The 18,467-nt window shown below is 35.7% G+C and overlaps 1 protein-coding gene across 9 annotated transcripts in view; it reads right to left on the bottom strand.

The window, feature by feature from the left end:
- Nucleotides 1-18,467, bottom strand: part of LRBA (LPS responsive beige-like anchor protein) — a 420,612-nt gene that overhangs the window by 60,784 nt on the left and 341,361 nt on the right. For all 9 annotated transcript variants that reach the window (XM_060778857.2, XM_060778855.2, XM_060778851.2 and 6 more), the window contains one exon: nt 693-860. In XM_060778857.2, the coding sequence (XP_060634840.2) occupies nt 693-860 (168 nt within the window). The remainder of the gene's footprint in view (nt 1-692; nt 861-18,467) is intronic.

Genomic DNA, 18,467 nt, shown 5'->3' on the forward strand with positions numbered 1-18,467 from the left:
ACTTGTTGTTATTGCTGTTGCTATTGTTATCTTTATTTCTATCCTGCCCTTTCTCTCCACAATTATAATTCAAAAAGCTAATAGGTGAGGGTGGCCAGAGGAAAAAGACAGCAGGCATGTGGATACAAAGGAAGGAAGACACTGGCAAGATAGGCTGTTCACAGCTGGACAATTCGGTCTGTCTTTTCTTGCCAGCAATGTGCAACACTAGAAACAGTGTGACTGCTAGTATGGTGCATGAACAATACTAGACACAATTGCCATATGGGACTATATGCCATAACAATTGCATTTTTATAAAGCAATGTTAAGGTCTCCTTGTGGGCAGAAAAAGCAACTGAAGTAGTACTGGATCCTAAAAACTATATCATGTTACAGTGGTTGCCTAGCTTAGTAACCATAAAAAGTCAGAGAAAATGATGAGAGTGAAGTAGAATGCACAAGAATATTATCTTACTAGTAACTTCCAAGGAAGACCTGCATTGTGAAGAATTAAGAAGTATGTGCTGAAAGTACTGGGGCAAATAATTGTATCCCTGTGTTTTGCTCTGACAGCAGTTGGGTAGGGAAAACCCCCTCTCAAAGAACCAGAAATGAGTAACTTAACGTGAAAATAGCATCATCAGCAGAAAAACATTATGAAAGGCAGATACGTTTGTGAGATTTTGCTTCCCAGATATTAAGAGTCTTACCTCTCGCAAAACAGAATCCGTTATGGAATTAAGATTGACAGCTCCTTCATAAGTTAAATAGTAGAATACATTTAGGGATCTGACAGCCTCAGGCCCTTGTTGTTTGTAGCCAAAAATCAGATCAATCCACTGGTGAAGCTGGCAAGAAACAAATTCACTCTCCAAAGCCTGAAACAAATGAGAATACCATTAATACATTCCCCTAAAGTTACTTCATGACATACTTAGGCAACAATGATATAATTACAAAGCTATAATTGCTTTACAGAAAAAAATTCACAAAACTAAAAACATTGTTCAGTTTCTGCAAATCTGTTATTTATGGTATTTGTGTGCTACTTAATGTAATTATACCTCTAAGCAGTTTGCATTAAAACATATCTAATATAACATAAAAGTAATACATAACAATTTAAAACAGTTTAAAAGTAGTAAGTAATTACAGCATATTGACAGTCAGTAGACTGAAACCACGACTATACAGCAGATTGGGTTTAATAACATAGCAGGATTTTATATGTCTCCCAGCAACAGAGTTTGTCCTTGTATGAGAGAGAGATTGGGTTGGGAAGTGGAAGACAGGGATCTCCTTAAAGAAACAGTGGACACTTTATTTAGCATGCCTGATTAAATCACACAGCAAAATTTGCTAATGATAATGGGCAATTTACACCAAAGATGAAGGTGGGGCACTACTGCTTCCAATCTCCTTCATTTCTGTTTTCCATTTTCCCCATATGCTCTACCAGTTAGCAAGGGACCAGATTGTAAGAACATAAAACAGCAGTAGTTCTGCCACCATTCATGTGTTTACAACTCATTGTTGGTCCCCATTATTTGCTTATTTGTTATTTTATAACTGGACAACCTGGACTTATGTACTGCACGGATTAAGTCTATCAAAGGTATTTTCCTTGGTCTATATCAAAAGGAACCTCTGGGGACCATGTGGACTATTGAAAAATGAAACAACCCCCTGCCCCGCAAAAAGTCACTAGTTCTCAACAATGGGTATTTTTAGTGATCTGTTAAACAATCTTGCATCCTATTTAAAAGGCAAGTTGTTGCTCCAGAAGACTTCAAGGAGAAACAACTCACCTGGCCTTTTTGATAAAGAAAAAGTTGGTCCAGGGCTTCTGGAAATGTTGAGGGTCATAAAAAAAACTCCACAAAAACTCATTTTGCCCAACCCAATCTACATTCTATGTAAAGGCAATGCACTCCTTCTACTTGCCAGCCTATATCTGTAACCACAAACATACACACAGCTAGAATAGAGAAAGAAAGTACATTCAACTACAATCCAAAGACTACAAACCTTCATATGGAAAAAAGCAACCACTGAATACATGAGCTTAAAGCATAAGTGTCATGTGCCCTAGGAGACAATCTGATGTGTTTTAGACACCTGGTAATGTGGTTCACTCTATCTAGTAATCTTTTGCAGAATAAGTAGACAGAATAAAGTCAATATTTATTTATTTATTTGCTTTATTTCTATACCGCATTTTTCAGCCTAATTAGGCGACTCAATGCGGTTGTGAGAGAATTGGCCATCTGCAAGGATGTTGCCTATGGGACGTCTGGATGTTTTACCATCCTGTGGGAGGCTTCTCTCATGTCCCCGTATGGGAAACTGGAGCTGACAGATGGGAGTTCCTCCTACTCCCCGGATTCAAACTTCCGAACTTTCGGTCAGCAGTCCTACCAGCACAAGAGTTTGACCCATTGCGCCATTGGGGGCTTCATAGGAGATGGGATAGAGATTGTTCAAAGAATTGCATAGAGTTCTATGTGCCATGTGGCCTGATCACTTCTCAAGCTATCCTGCTGTTGAAGAAGATGAAAGTCCATTGCTGCCACTAAGGTAAGCTTCAACTTCCCTTCACGTTGGTTTCTTTGTATGGGATAAGGAAGATGTCCTTTTCCCCTCCATTGCAAACACCAAAGATCTTGGTGATAGTCCTGAGGCTACTGCTTACTAGAATTTCCTCTTTATTTTTTTAAGGTAACTCCATTTTTTAATTCATATGGAACTGCTTATTTGTTTAAAACAATCAGGAAGCCTTTGTATCTCCTGATTTAAACTGTCCATTCTGCAAGCTCAATTAATCAGCAGATACTATGCAGGACAGAAAGAAAATGGTCAAATAATACCAACAAGAAAAATGCCCTTCCCTATCCAAATCTCTCAGCTAACCATATTGATTCTACTCAGTTCCCCTCTTCCTCAAGCTTTATCTTTACTTATAATGCAAACACTACAAATCCTTTTTTTTTCAACCGGTGTGGTTAACATGATTGGGAGAGAAAAGGAAGAGTTGGCATCAAAGGAGACAATATGCAAAGAAGGGTCCAAGAGACAAGAGGAAAAGGAGAAAAATAATATGCTGAATTGGAATTCAAGAGATCCTGTACAACCTTGGATTGGAAGGAAATTGGAGACAGTAACTCTATAGATAATCAAGAGTTATATGAGCGTACAAGCAAGAAAAAAAATCAAGAATTATTTCAACAATAAAAAGTTACATATTTCAACAATAAACATCTTAACAGTAAAAAAAAAAAAAGAAAGAAAAAAGAAAGAAAGAAAGAAAAATGCCGTCCTCCAAATATAGACAATGTTCAGAATCTAGATGGTAATCCAAATGTCATACAGTAATTTGGTGAAGGATCTTTTAAGAGAAATTTAATTGTCTTAAAAAAAAAAAAACAGAAGAGGAAGGATTTTTTTTATAACTTGGAGAACTGAAGCATGGTTTCCTTTTCAAAGATATGCCTAATTTCAATTGGGAAATGTACTCAGACCCTGAGAAAACACTCTGCAGTGTGCATACAGAAATGATTGGTTAGTTTCATTAACTGATGCCTGAAGAAACATTTAAATTGACACATAAAAAACAGCAATTGTCTTAATTTGTGTGGTGCACTCCACACAAAAGCCCTAAATATGTTCAAATTAGAGCAAGCTGCTTGATTGTCATTGCAGTCTCATGTCATGTTAATGCATGACAAACATTAAACCATACACTTAAATGGCAATTTATATCATTTAAATGTTTACTGCCTGAGCAACCCATCACTCATTTAAATGTGATTTTCTGACAGCTAATTTCAGTTAATTTTCCTCTATTCACTTAATTAGAACTTTCAATCAAGAAAAGGCCTATCCATATCTTCATGTTCTATCATTTTTTCATTTAGAAACTCAGTTTGTGAATTGCTGCATGGATCCTTTATAATAGATGACTACACAGTATATCAAGGCACTCTCCTTTTCTTCCTAGCAACCCCCCCCCCCCCCCCACACACACACACATATATAGGGCAAACTCTTCCAGATCATATAGCTACCATGAAACCCATTTCTATTTATGTAAGCAATGCTCTAGTTGGTACTCTAACATTAAAGAAAACCCTTCATAAACACCCTCACAATTAAAACTATAAAAAGCAGCCGATCCAATTAAATATTAATGATTTCAAAATTGTTTAATAAGTTAAAAACCATGAGAATCCTCCTGAGTGTTCCCATAGCACTCTACTTTGTGGCTATAAAATTCCATAATGCTCAGCCAATGACAATCATGTGGATTTATTTTGTTACTGTTTGCTTTCCAAAAACAATTTATTTTGCATCTACATCATCTTTAAAAAAAAAACCAGAAGAGGTATGAAAAGGCGAAGGTTTTTAAAATGTAGAAAATGCAAAACAAAAGCTTTGTTCTATTCTAACATCTAACACCAAATTCTAATCGGAAATGTCATAAAGCCAACTAGCCTAAATCACAAATATAATCTGAATTTTAAGTGTCATCTATGTTTAACAAACATCCATAAGAGGGGTATGAGGGAACCATGAAATTTTCAGCACTCATACAGAATTGTGTTGTTATTTTTTTCTTTTTCATCTTACAAAATTTGTATAACAAAGTACTTTGAGTATAAATTCCTATATATACTATTATCAGAATTAAATCCTAATGACCAGTGGGTCTTACTCAAAAGTCTATTAGGTGTATGTCGGTTTATGATTCCATATCTATAAATAAATATAGGAAAGTTATAGTTAAGTAGCCATGACATTTTCGTATGTCAAGATATTTTTTGTCATCATTGCATATAAAAGTGACAATTAATATCCAGCTTGTGAATGTGATAACTAAATAAAGAATAATATTCAGAAGTGGAGGTGGACAATATTTTTTTAAAGCCACATTTGGGTAGACATATTCGGATTGTTTATATTTCACAGATTTTTGTTAATCATTATAAATAGATCAATAAATTATAGTCAAAGTAGATTATAGGAATTTAAAGTGAAGTTATTATCTTAAATTAATTCATAGTCCAAGGCTATAGAAGCGAGTTTATTCTTCACACCCAGGAAATGCAATTTTCTGAAATAAAAGAGAACAAGTACAGAACACGTAACATTTCATATTACTCAAAGTGTCTGAGACTGACTGCTCATTAAGGCTACTGTTAAATACGATGTGCATCATGGGGATATATACTAACGCCCTTCCCCCTTGCTGCTTTTAAACCTGGCCCAATCAATTGTTAGTGCTCTCACAATAGACAGGGTACATCATTTACCCTCTCCATGTGCTCTGATAAAATTTTATAAAAAGGAAACCCACTAAAACACCCAACATGGAACAACAATATTCAGCTGCACTGAGTTATTGTAAAATAAATCAGAGACTAATGTCCAATTGTTAAGGATCAAATACAACCACGAGAGGACTGTCGTGAAAAACCACACACAAATTGTCAATTCGGTCTTGTGGGACTCATATTAGCTTTGACAAACTGTCTTGGAGCTGATATCTATTTTTTAATGAGATCTATTAGACTAGGACAAAAACACTTGAGATATGCTAAAACGTACAATATACAGATGTCTAACACCAACATCTATTAGCAACTTTCATTTAGTCATTCACAAAGAGGCTGAAAGGCTTCCCCAATCATCTCGAAACTGGAACTAAGAAGCTGCAAAAGCAAACTAAAAATTCTGAGAGCTATGCATTTTTATCGGGCACTATTACAATTTCTTCCTCAAATATAATAAAACCGTTAAGTTATTTGAATAGCCTCAGGGCTCAGTCTTCTGTTTTGGAAGCAACTAGAAAGCACTGCTTATATATGAACAGATTGTTGTAAACTTAAACAGTATTGTATTAATATGGTTCCATAAAGCTAGCTGTGAACTTTGCTTAAAATTAAGCTTTAGCAGAATTACAACTTTTAACAGCATCAGAATGAATATTTCTCAGTTTCTCAGTTTATTAGTTCTCTGTTTGTGCATGAAATTTCAAGGAAGCTTGGCTTAAAGTGTATCAAGATAATCATAAAGAAAATATCTATTTGCGAGTTTTAAAAAGAGTCAAAAATTTTACATATAAAAGTAGTGATTTTGTATGAGCAAAGGTGTTTACAATAGGACTGGCCAGTGAAAGATTTTTTTTTAAATTCCCACCTACCGTCTCCTTTCTGATGAATTAAACAAGAAGAAATAAAGCAAAAATATTGGCAAGTGATAATCTAATGACTGTGAATGGTGTCAAAATCTATTAGATAAGCCTATATGGCTCCCTGTATAAATTAGAGTATTTGCAACTGGCTCAAAATTGAAAGTAAAAAATTTAACTATTATAGTTCTGTTATCAAATATATTTTTTAAATATTTGATTTTTTTTAAAAAAAGGATTATAACAATTTAAAGCCAGATGTTTGTTGAAAAAACTTGAATAGGGAAAGAAAACCAAGCACTTTTGACCCAAAATGTTGTCCTTTCATTTTCTATATATGTTTTGCCTAAGGGCTACATAGGTTTTCACAATTACCTGATACTATAGCTAACAAACAATTTTTTAAAATCAAGCCGCCTGTTATGTTTGCATATGCTGGATTTGAAACACTAGCAGTAATGTTTCCTTAACATTGATGTATGACCTTTCTAATTTACAATGATGAAGGCCGTTTTTTTTTCAGCCTAATTAGAACCATTTCAAACTTTCCTGTTAAATATATGATAAAAAGTCCTTTCAACTTAAAGGGGGAAAAAAGAACCTGGGGTTTCTTTCTATGTCAGCTTTGTTCCAATCAAAATATACTTTGAATTAAATGATTTTGATTGAATAGGTGGATCACATTCCCTTCTAAGATTTAAAGTCCAAAAGGAAAAGTTTAGTCTGTTCAAACAAAGCAAGAGCAACCATTTTGCAGAAAGCGACTCACATTTACGAAGAGTGACAAATTGTTTGTGTGCACCATTGGGTCTAGGCTCTTCAATAGTTACCAGATTTCCTCTCTTCCAAATCAGAAATTAACTCTTAACATACTGGCCTTGTTTTGATACATCTCAAAAGGTAAATCCTCTGGAGAGATTTGTATCACAAAAAGAACACTAGCATCCTAGCTGCGATGATCCATTTGTCCTAAAATATAGACAGTTTCATCCTGTGTTAGATGGGGTCATACTCCCCTTAAACACACAAGTCTACAGTTTATAGGTAAACTTGGATACAGCCCTCAGCCTGGGCACCCAGACTTCAGTGGTGACCAGGAGTGTGCTTATACAGTTAAAGCTAGTACACCAACTATGCCCTTTCTTGGAGATGTCAGATCTAGCCACAGCAACACAAGCCCTGGGCACATTGTGTCTGGATTACTGTAATGCTCTCTACACGGGGCTTCCTTTGAAAAACACTCAGAAACTTTGACTGGCCCAAAAAGTGGCAGCCATATTGCTAGCTGGGGCTGGCTACAGAGAGTATACAGTATGTCCCTTCTTGCAATATTTCCACTAGCCACCAGTTCATTTCCAGGCACAATTCAGAGTACTGGTAGTGGTACTATAAAACCCTAGATGGTTTGGCTCCAGGTTATTTGAAGGCCCATATCTCTTTTTATGAGTCCATTAGAGCTTTAAGAACTTTTGGAGTGGCCCTTCTCTCTGTTGCACCACTTTCTCAGGTTCACTTGGTGGATAAAAGGGAGATGGCATCCTTGGTGGCTGTACTCCATCTGTGCAACTCGCTTCTTAAGGAGGTCAGGATGGTTTTCTCTTTGTCTTCCTTCGATCACCAACTGAAAACATACTTGTGCCACCAAGCTTTTAGAAACTGAATGGGATGGACTTTTAATGATGTGCTGCACTGCATTCTGGTTTGAACAGTCATCCATTGGATTTTAATGTTTAATGCTTTCACTTTCTAAATTGTTTAACTTTCTTATTTGTAGTTTTTGTATAGTTTTTAATCTATACAGTTTTAAAATATGTAGTTATAAGACTTGAGTCCCATTGTTGGGATAACCATTTTTAAAACCAGCTCTTTGCTGGTTTCTTTGATTTTCAAGAAAATAATGAATTCTAGTGTGATGAGGGCCACTGTAAAAGGTAAAGTTGTATTAATCTTTCTGTTTGCACCTTACTTCTGATAAACTCTTTCACAACGCAGTCTAATGTCTACTAATGAAAGCTGTTAATTTTGACCATCTCATAAATGTTCTATGAAAATGCATTGGCCTTCTGATCCCCTCCCAAGCACACATATTTCTTTTAATATATTTTAGGACCATCTACTTTTGATTACTGAATAAATTCAGTTTGTTTTATACACATTCAAGTATACTCCACAATGTTCTAATTTCAAGTTACTTGTAGACCTCCCCCAGCTCTTTATTTTATTTCCTTTAACTAAGACAAGAATTAATTCCTTTTCAACAATGTAAAGTTTATTTTTCTACACAATACTCTAAGGTTTAAAGCTAGATCTCCCATTGCCGGAGAACCCATAATGACCCGATTATTACTTTGACATGTGACAAATGATGCACACAGTGTAAATGATAACTGCTGCAGTTATCAATTGCCATCAAGTAGCCCTTGACTTTGGAGATCCTATGAAAGATTTCCAAGGCACTGTTATCAAAATCTCTGCTCAGGTTTTGCCAACTCAGGTTGTTCACATCCTTGTGCCTATCCACCTGTTACATGGTCCCATTCTCTCATTCTTTTCCTACTGTCTTCAGTTTGCTAAGTACTACTCTCTACACCTACAGATAATTTTAAGCCAACAAAAATGTCTGACTTAATCACAATTTTCCATTTGGAAAAAGCTACAAATTACTAAACATACATAGTTGACATCATGGGTTTTGTGCCTCTGCCTAGACAAACAAAAGGACAGTTAAATAGCATGTCCCCTGTGTCCCGATGTGAGCTAAAAGAAGACAGCAAGGCAAGAGTTAATTTGAACTAAAGAGGAAAGGAGGAGTGTTGTCTGGGGAGGAAGGCTAACGGAGAGTTAATCAGGGATCACATCCAAAGCCAGGCATGGATAAGCCTCACTAATGAGGCTCAAGTACCCTGCCGTGGCTTTCAAACCTAACTGGCTTCAAACGATGCCACCCCATGACAGAATGCAGCTAGCCATACGAAGAGTGTGATTAGAATAAATGACTACAGTAATTAACTTTGATTTGAAGCCACCTGACTGGAAAGAGAAGCTAGGAGCTGTTTGGCTGAACTCTTCCCTCCTCGAAAAGGGAAGCTCCTCTTTACTCTCGTGTTTGTATGTGTGAGGAGGGCTTTTTCTTTCAAAGAGGGATTGGGTCGAACTAATGAAAGCAGCTTTCATTGAATACTCTCCCCATTCATTCTGAAAGGAGGGGAGAAGAAAAGCTTCAAAGGGCAACTAATTTACTTCATCCCAATCACCTTTGGAGAGTTTAGAGTTTGCATTGACACTTTCTCTCTCTGTCTCTTGCTCTCTCTCTCTCTCTCTCTCTCACACACACACACACACACACAGACACACACACACACACACACAAACACACACAAATTAATTATTTTAATATAAATATCATATTTACATTTTTTTTAAATGGACATTAATTTTATTTCTAGTTAAATACAGCTTTTATGTTATTTTGCTTTATGTGCATTTTTCTTTCTAAACCAGCATTTAGTACAATTAGTGAGAACATCTATTGTGAAAGATGAAGTTTAAAAACGTAGGCTGTTTTCCTGCATGGTGAAAGTGCAGGGCAACAATTACTACCTTACTACCAACTGTTTTACAAGTAATTAGCGATCGCAGTACCAGTGTTGTCGCATACCTGCTGACTAAATGTTTACCAGAAAGTTTTGCCAAGTAGTATCTATGCTATACCAGTCAGAGCAATTTACCAAACATTTATGCAAAGACTCTGATTTATTTGACAGCTTTACACCTTCAAGGCGCAGTATAATTAAATGTTTTGACAGCTAAACAAAAATTGTATAAATTTCAAATTTGCTTAAATGGATAGTGTATCTAAAATGAAAATTGCATGTGGAGTACCCTGGTTTCAAAAATATCCCTTTAGCAGCATTGTAAATAGATTACTGCTGTTTTTCTCATCCATATATGAAAAATTTCACTCTGATTTTCAGTTCTGGCATCATTACTTTGTGCCAAATGAAATGGTCCTCGTGGCCCTATCCAATTCTAAAACAATACGGTTCTGTGTCATCTTACTTTTAAAGCCTTAAAAAGTATCAGAATGCAACCATGTTCAAACTAAAATAATAATAATAAGCCAAGTAGGAATTCATTTACTTCAATGTTCTAAGGCTATTTCATGAGAGAAACTGTTTTTCCCCTGAAATGCCCGTTGACTAAAATAGTTTCTTTTTTCCCTCTTGTAAGTATATACTGACCAACATTAATCCAGTTGCCACCATTATGAATAGCACTGGTTTATTCTCTTTCTGATGTTTCAGTCACTTTCAAATAAAAATTATATCCAGGTTTATAAATATGTTCTGGTAGTCCATATAATTTCCAGTGAGATTCCATTTCTAGTCTCAAATAACATTAAGAACATCCAGTTACAATGCGTCATATAATTGGTTCACTTACGACCTCATCAGCCGGGGCTTATTTTGGCGGAATATGCCTTTTCAGCAATAGTTTAGCCATGGAGACTGCCGGCTTCCATCCCACAACGTAATACTACTTCTGGAAGGGTTCTGGGCTAAACTATCATGGAACCAGTGTATGCTGCCACAGTAACAACATGAGAGGTGTCCCATGTTACACCAGCAACATCAGCTGCTCTCTGGGTGGCTGACGCTTCCCCCATGGGATGGGGTTATTGGTGAGTCAGGTGACGCAGGGCATAGGGTGACAGGTTGCCCATGCTCCCCAACATGCACTGTCAGATTCACCACAATCCATGGTGATTCCGGCAGCCTATATTATAAGGTCACTACACTTATACCATTCACACTGACTGGAAGCAGCTTTCTGAAACAGGAGTATCTCCCAAACTTATCTGAAAAGCAACACTTTGCATCTTCTCTTGCTCACAACTCATCTGGTCTAAAAGAGAACAAAGCTTCTAATGAAGAGTTGACTGTCATGAACCTTTAAAACTGGACAACTTCTGTCTTAAGTGAACATTTAAGAAAGTCATAGACTGGACATATGCAATATAATGGCTTGGAAAACCAATGTGTGAGAAAAAGACACAATTAAAACTAACTCATTAAATCAAATTGGTGAACGCTGAGACTTGTCCCATTATGGGCAATTTTTCTTTGGCCCTGGTCATTAAGATATTATGTCTTAAAACAGAATGTTTAATGAATCTATAATTATATAACCATTATTTAAACACTGAAGTCTTTAAGCAAATACACCAAAACATTACAATTTAGCTCTGTAACACAGATGAAGTGCCTTACTACTTTGAGAGAAACTGTAATCCAACTAAAGGTAACAATGACCAGTTGTTTATAAAACTATTGAAATGTTTGGGAGCAAGTTCACATTCTCCTGCTATGTTTATGTTTCCATTTATCATCCATCTCCTTAAGAAGAAAGCTGAAAAGGAAGAGCAGCACAAGAAGAATTCTTGTTTAAACTACACAGAAAGACGTCAGGTTGCTTAACAAATTGAACCAATGTCACAATGCCATGTATACATCTAAAAACATTATGGCATTACTTCGTTTTCTTTGACCCTTCTCTTGCCTTTCACTCTTTTCTGAGCTTCTAAACATTTCACTTTATCCATTAATGTATAATTATTTTCCAAGTTCTTTATTTTTTACTGACATCCAGCTTAAAACTACACTACAGTATTACCTAACTTCCATCCAAATGTTAATATACGCAACATATAATCTGTATTTGGTGGCTATCAATCAAACGTATCTGATATTTGTGAGTCTATTAATTAAAGATCTACCTTTATGAAAGGTAGCATACAGAAAGAGAGAAATGGCACAATTTTTCCCATATATGAAAAATTCCTGAAAAAAGAAAAGTATGTTAAATAAACGAGTGTTAGAAGCAACTACAAGTATATTCCAAATAAAAATGATTCTTATTTCTAACCAGAAGGCATTATAATATATTTGGTGGGGAAATAAGAAGAAGAATGCAAGGAATGACTGCTTCAACAAGTTAAATGGTATCTAAAAGTTATTTTCAAAGATAGACTTTATCAAAATACATAGTTCAGTTAACTTACGCTTCACAGCAACAACAAAAACCGTAGTAGCATCTTGAAAACTATTAATGTCTCAAGATTTTATGGACTATAGTGTATTTATCAGAGATGGAGGGAACTATAATGGGTTTATGGCTGTTCCCAGCTATTTGGAGATACATAACTAAAGCACTCTTGAGAGACGTTCATCCAACCACTGTTTAAAGACCTTCAAAGAAGGAAAGTCCGCCACCTTCCAAGGCAGTCCACATTCAAAGAGCTATTACGGTCAATAAGTTATTCCTAATGTTTAGGCAGAATCACTTTTCCAGTAATTTGGGTTCACTGGTTTATGTTCTGGGTTCCTGAAGCAGAAGAAAACAAGCTTGTTTGTACTTCATTAGACTTACCAAATATGTATTAGTTCCCACTTTCAAAATATGCCTGGCCCTATAATAGTTTTCTAAATGCATAAACATAACATGTGGAACAATTAGAATACAGGATATTCCAGGACTTGTAAAAGTTACTTTTTTAGAATAGACCTGGATTGGGTTGGGGGAATTTCCATATGTTCAGAGATATTCTAAATGTAAATGTAGCCATTAATTCATGAATACATGTAACATACTCATTTTTTTTTTAAAAAAACTAGCTCAAACCTTGTTATGCTTAAACTGTCTTTTCTCAAGATTACTAATAGAAATACTTAATAATCAAATGAAAAATTGAAGTCAAACTTAAGACCATAAGGAACTTTGCAAATCCTTGGCATATATTATATTATATATATTATAAGTATCGGTTGGTCACTTAAATTAGTAACTGGTTGTCTTTTTCTCTCAGAGTGAAAACATTTATGTCAAGAGAAGAAAAATGCTTTTAGGTAGTGTGTGTGTGAAACTATAATCATGGAAATTGTTAGACTGGTCCATGAAAACTAGCTTGATATAGAAGTATATGTCAAAGGGGATCTAAACTTGTACTGGGGAAGGCAGTCCAAGGAAAAGAGTGTAATCAGTTTAAATAAATATATTTTAAATTCTTTGGGCTGAGTTTCAACTCCATTCCCACAACACTACTCCAAAATAATTTTTCTGAATCAAAACATTTTGGATATCACTCTGATATGCTTGCTACTGTTATTACATATGTTTAATGCAAATTGTTTCATGGCAAAAGTGAATCCAAAATTCACTTTTGCCAGGAATGTAAAACTATTTTCTGAATCATCAATGTTAACATTTTTGAGGATGAGATATGTACTTTATAGTTTTTTATGAATGTTCGTTTTATTTATAACATTTATAAAATGTTTAAAAGGAGCATTACTAGTTTTAGTACAAATATTTTAAACAGTTTGGCACAAAATGTATGTCCAAATAATGTCTATTAATATCATCAACTAACAACCCAGCTGCATTTGCTCATGTAACGTTTCACACATGGAAACCAAGATGCAAGATTACCTCATTTATGGCAACACTCATAAACTACACAGTACACAGTAAACATGTCTACCCAGCAAATTAAAATATCCCTGGGTTATGTAGCAGTTGAAGCTGTCCAGAACCTGTTTATAATCCAATAGAAACAGATATTTGTCTTTAATTTTAGAAAAGGGCAAAATCAAATTCCTTTAGTGCCTTGCAAGCTGCTTGTCCTGGACTTTCTGCTTTACAACAAAAGACAGGCACCCACTGCTTTTCAAAGGGGTACACTATAAACAGCCTTAAAGTAACTGAATTATAACTTTAACCAACAGCCCATTTATAATTAGCTAGGAAAGGAAACAGTTTTAAATCATTCTCCTGTGCCAATTTAAATCTGCTAGAAAAATTTCACCTGTCCCAGACATCTAAATTCCGGCATTTTTAGAAGATGAACTAAAACATATATATTGGTCTGATTCGCCTCCTGTCATCCTGCATGACAACATAATTTATCGGTAAATTAAATGCAAATATTTTAATCTTAAAGACAACTGGCAATTATAATAGAATTTTCATCAGGAAAGAGAGTAATATGTTGCTAAATGTATAGTTTTTTCTTACCCTAATATCTATAGGGTTCTCTCTCAATTTGGGACAAAGATTAGCAGTTTTACCTCTGTTTAGGAGATCGCAATAAATAGTTTAGATCAAAAATATTTTGCAAGCCTTGCTGCTAAGACTCCTCTAAAGAAGGCCCTCTTTCCAACAAAAGAGAGATTGTGTGCCATGCAGAGCTAAGAAACCATTTTGGACTATGCCTCTCCAAAATCCCATGGCAGCTGGTGGCTCCCATGTCAATGGGCCTGTAAATCTCCACCAAGTTTTATATAGCTTTAAAGGAACCTTTTCAAAGTGCTGAAAATTTTGGGGGGTAGCTTTTGGGGATAGCACATTGGATAGCTCCTTTAGGGTTAAAGCCTTGAGGGGATTTGCAGATCTGAGAGAAATCTTTCCTCCTCAAAGTACCACTGCAACAAAATAAACTGGTACACAAAAGCTGGAGAAAATAGGATCTCAGCTTTTATTAGTTACCAGTTCCATGCAAGATTGGAGTAATCATGGTATTTGAGATCCGGGCATCTCAAATCACACTGGATGGTGGTTCCCACCTTTCCTAGGAGCCTGCATACAGGTGTGTTGGCTTTTGTGAAAAAGATGGACCCCAGTGGAATGCCAACATTTCATTGCCCAATTTGCCGCAACCCCAGACCATAAACATGGCTCCCAGTGAGCTTCCTATTCTCACTGATAAACTCCAGAAGTTGCTGGATATAAAACCACCTATAATAATATTGTCAGGTTGTGAACTCTGCAATTTTAGAAGGCTGCTAGTGTTACTTGTACTTGAGCTTCCTTGGCAACTTCAGCTGGACTAAAATAGAAAGGCTACCAAAGAGATGGCTACTCGGCTGCTTTTTATACATTTCACAAACAGCCATAACATTAGTAATGTCATTACTTCCAAGATTTAGTCTGCCACAATAAAAACATGGCACTAAGGTACCTGACACTGAGAATGGAACACAGATCTTTATTCTTTGAGGATATGGTTTTCAGACATGTTCATTAAAAGATGTAGGTTGGAATAATTTATTAAACTAATATAAAATGTAAAGCCTATTTTGTCTAGAAGAGCATTTATTTGTTTGGTTTTTATTTTGTTTTTGTTTTTTGCAATTAATATGTTTTATTTTCAATTTACATATTCATAAAAACAGTGAAACAAATCTATATTTATGTACAGTGTTCCCTCACTTATCGTGGTGTTACATTCCAGGACCACCAGCAATAAGTGAAAATCCGCAAAGTAAGGACGCTCCTCTTTTCCCTCCCCTCCTATTTCCTTGCACGATCTTCTGGTGCCTTCAGTTTGCACAACTCTAAACCTTTTGAAAGGAAGCAAGCCCTCCTTCTCCACCTTTCCCCCCTCCTCCTTCCCTGTGCAATCTTCTGGTACCTTCAACTTGCACAACTCCAAATTGTTGGAAAGGAAGCAAGCCCTCCTTCTCCTTTTGCCCTTCCTCATGTGATCTTCTGGTGCCTTCAGCTTGCACAACTCCAAACATTTGGAAAGGAAGCATGCCCTCCTCATCCTTTCCCCCCTCCTCCTTCCCCGCGAAACAGCGAGTCCAAGGAAAGTGAACCGCGATATAGCGAGGGAACACTGTATATATGCATGAACCAATACAATACTTCCTAACATCAATACAATATTCATATTTAGTTATACTTTCCCCTCCACCCACCCCTTGTGACTTCCTGTGCCTTGGGCTGGAGACATTCATATATAATTCAGTTCTTCCTTCCTATTACATTGTTTTTCTACTCTTCCTTCTGGCCTGATATTTATTATTTATAAATTCCCTACACAGATTCTAATAGGTTAAATTATGAAGCCTTCTTTAAAAACTTTTCCTTCTTTCCTTTTTTTTTTACAAAGTTTTAAAATGGTTCCCAGTCCCTGATAATTTTTGTTGTTCATCATTGCTAATTTGTCCATTTTCGCTATTTTAAAGACTTTAGCCATCCACTCTTCTATTGTGTTGGTAATGTAAAGAATAGGGAGGAACTTTCTTTCTCATTTGGTGGACTTGTAAAAAAAGCAAAACAATTCTGGTATAAGGTATAAAAATATTGCAGTTTTTTTTTCAAAGATACAATTGGAGCTCAAATTATTTTTATTGTGAATGTCAAATAATCAAACAAAAGCATTAAACTACAAAGTATTGCACTACATGATGACAGCAGCAAGAACAATATACGCACAGCTCTGGAAGAAGACAGACTTCCCAACAACAGAAGAGTAGAAGAGCATTTATGATTGTCATTAATTGAAAATCAAACTAATTTAGATCAGAACTTAAAATTTATTGCAAAAGAGAACATTTCCAAACTACCGGTCCCAGGATTTCATAGCATTGAGCTATGGCAGTTAAAGTGGTGTCAAACTGTATTAATTCTAGAGTGTAGATGCACTCATAGGCAAACCATTGCACCATGTTAGTTCCCCATTTTTTACCTTTTCATTAAAATAAAATACTTTAAAAATTAAGATATGCCCTTAATTTTCAAGTTTCCAAGTCAAGGCTCTACAAATTAACGAACTAAATGTTTTGCTGATAATTTCTCCCTTTAGAAACTGTAGTTCTTAATCCCATTCATCCCATTTTGAGAACCTACCCCTCACAGCCCTGCCTTTCCTACTTATCTGTAACAGCTATCTACAGACACTTCAAAATCTATATGACCAAACGAGTGTAGATATACAGATCTCTAGCATGATGAGCATAACCATTTATTATATGACAAACAAACCAATTCCAGAGCAGAACACACCTCCATGTTTGCACCATTTGAACTTCTTGAGACCTGGTATTTGACACAAAATGTTATAGTTGACTTTTTCAAGTTTTCAAACTTAGACAAGTGTTACTGAAAAGACTTTTGATTCTAGTTAATTTATAGTGGAACACCCATCACAGGCAGAAAGCCCTTCCATCCTCATTATCTTAGAATTCATAACTTCTGACAATATTTGTGGCTGCTAAAACAACTACATAATGCTCACCTAGTAAGACAGATAAATTGGCTGTTTAAGCTTCACACTAACATCTTTGCCTGTAGCACTACTTCCTCCCTTGGTCAATTTGTGGGGGTTCAATTCCTCCTCCTTCTACTCTGCTAAAATTCCTTGAACAGATAATTCAGATAAAGAGATAGACTGGTGTGCTTTGCTTAAAAGACCCGTCTGTCTATTCAGCTTTCTAAATGTGTGTTTATTTCCCTACCCAATACTGTAAAGCAAAAAGAGCTCAAAAAGCAAAAAAATACCAAAGTGAGCAACTCATCAATTCCCTGAAACAAAGTTGTGTAAAAGATTAAAATATTTATCTTTTTAAAATAAAAATCAAATAACAGAAAACTTTGCCAATGCCTAAAAGCATAATAGTTTTTCTTTACTTTTTCTAAATGTAACTTTCTATATAAAACTCTACATAAACACAAACACACACACACACAAAGATCATGAACCAGAGCTCCAAACAAACAACTGTTCAGAATTGTGCTTTAAGTTTCTTGCCAAGCTCTTGAATGACATGATTTCAAAATGTAAAGACTAAAAGGTCAGCACATGACGGTTGAGCACCCATGACCCCAAATTAAGGGGTATTACCCTTTATCTACTAATCAGCAAGACACAAATGTACAACTTGCCCCAAGAACTTTCAGAATTCCTGAGATGTGTTCACATACCATTGCCTTTTAAAAAAACACAAGAAGATAGTGCAGGCAGAAAGAAAAAGAAACATGGTTATGCCTGTGGGATAAATGTTGAGATGAAAAGCAGTAAAGGGTGGCTCTCCATGATTTTAGGTGCAATAGAGGAAGACTAACGAGACTAGCAATAATGCCTGAATATAACCGTGACTCAGAACTTACGTAATATCTTCTGTGATACAAGTATTAATAAGCCTATGGCAAGATTTTAAAAATCCCCAGAGTGTGCAAAGAGAGAAGCAACCAAATCTTATCTAGATATTGAGACAATCAAGAAATAAAGAATCTGCAATGACTAAGGAGATTAAAAATGGCCCGCATGATAGGAAATTCAACTTTAAAAAAGAGATGGAGCCAAGAAGAGAAAAGGTTGGCAACTGAAAAAGATAAGAAAGACTGAAAATTGGGAAAGATAGGAAACAGAAAAATATGAACGGAAATTATAAGCTCAAAAGTAACAAAACTAACAAAAAATAATGTTTGAGCAGTCAATGGCCCAAAAATAATT

Source organism: Anolis sagrei, chromosome 5 (genome assembly GCF_037176765.1).
Source record: "Anolis sagrei isolate rAnoSag1 chromosome 5, rAnoSag1.mat, whole genome shotgun sequence".
NCBI lineage: Eukaryota > Metazoa > Chordata > Lepidosauria > Squamata > Dactyloidae > Anolis > Anolis sagrei.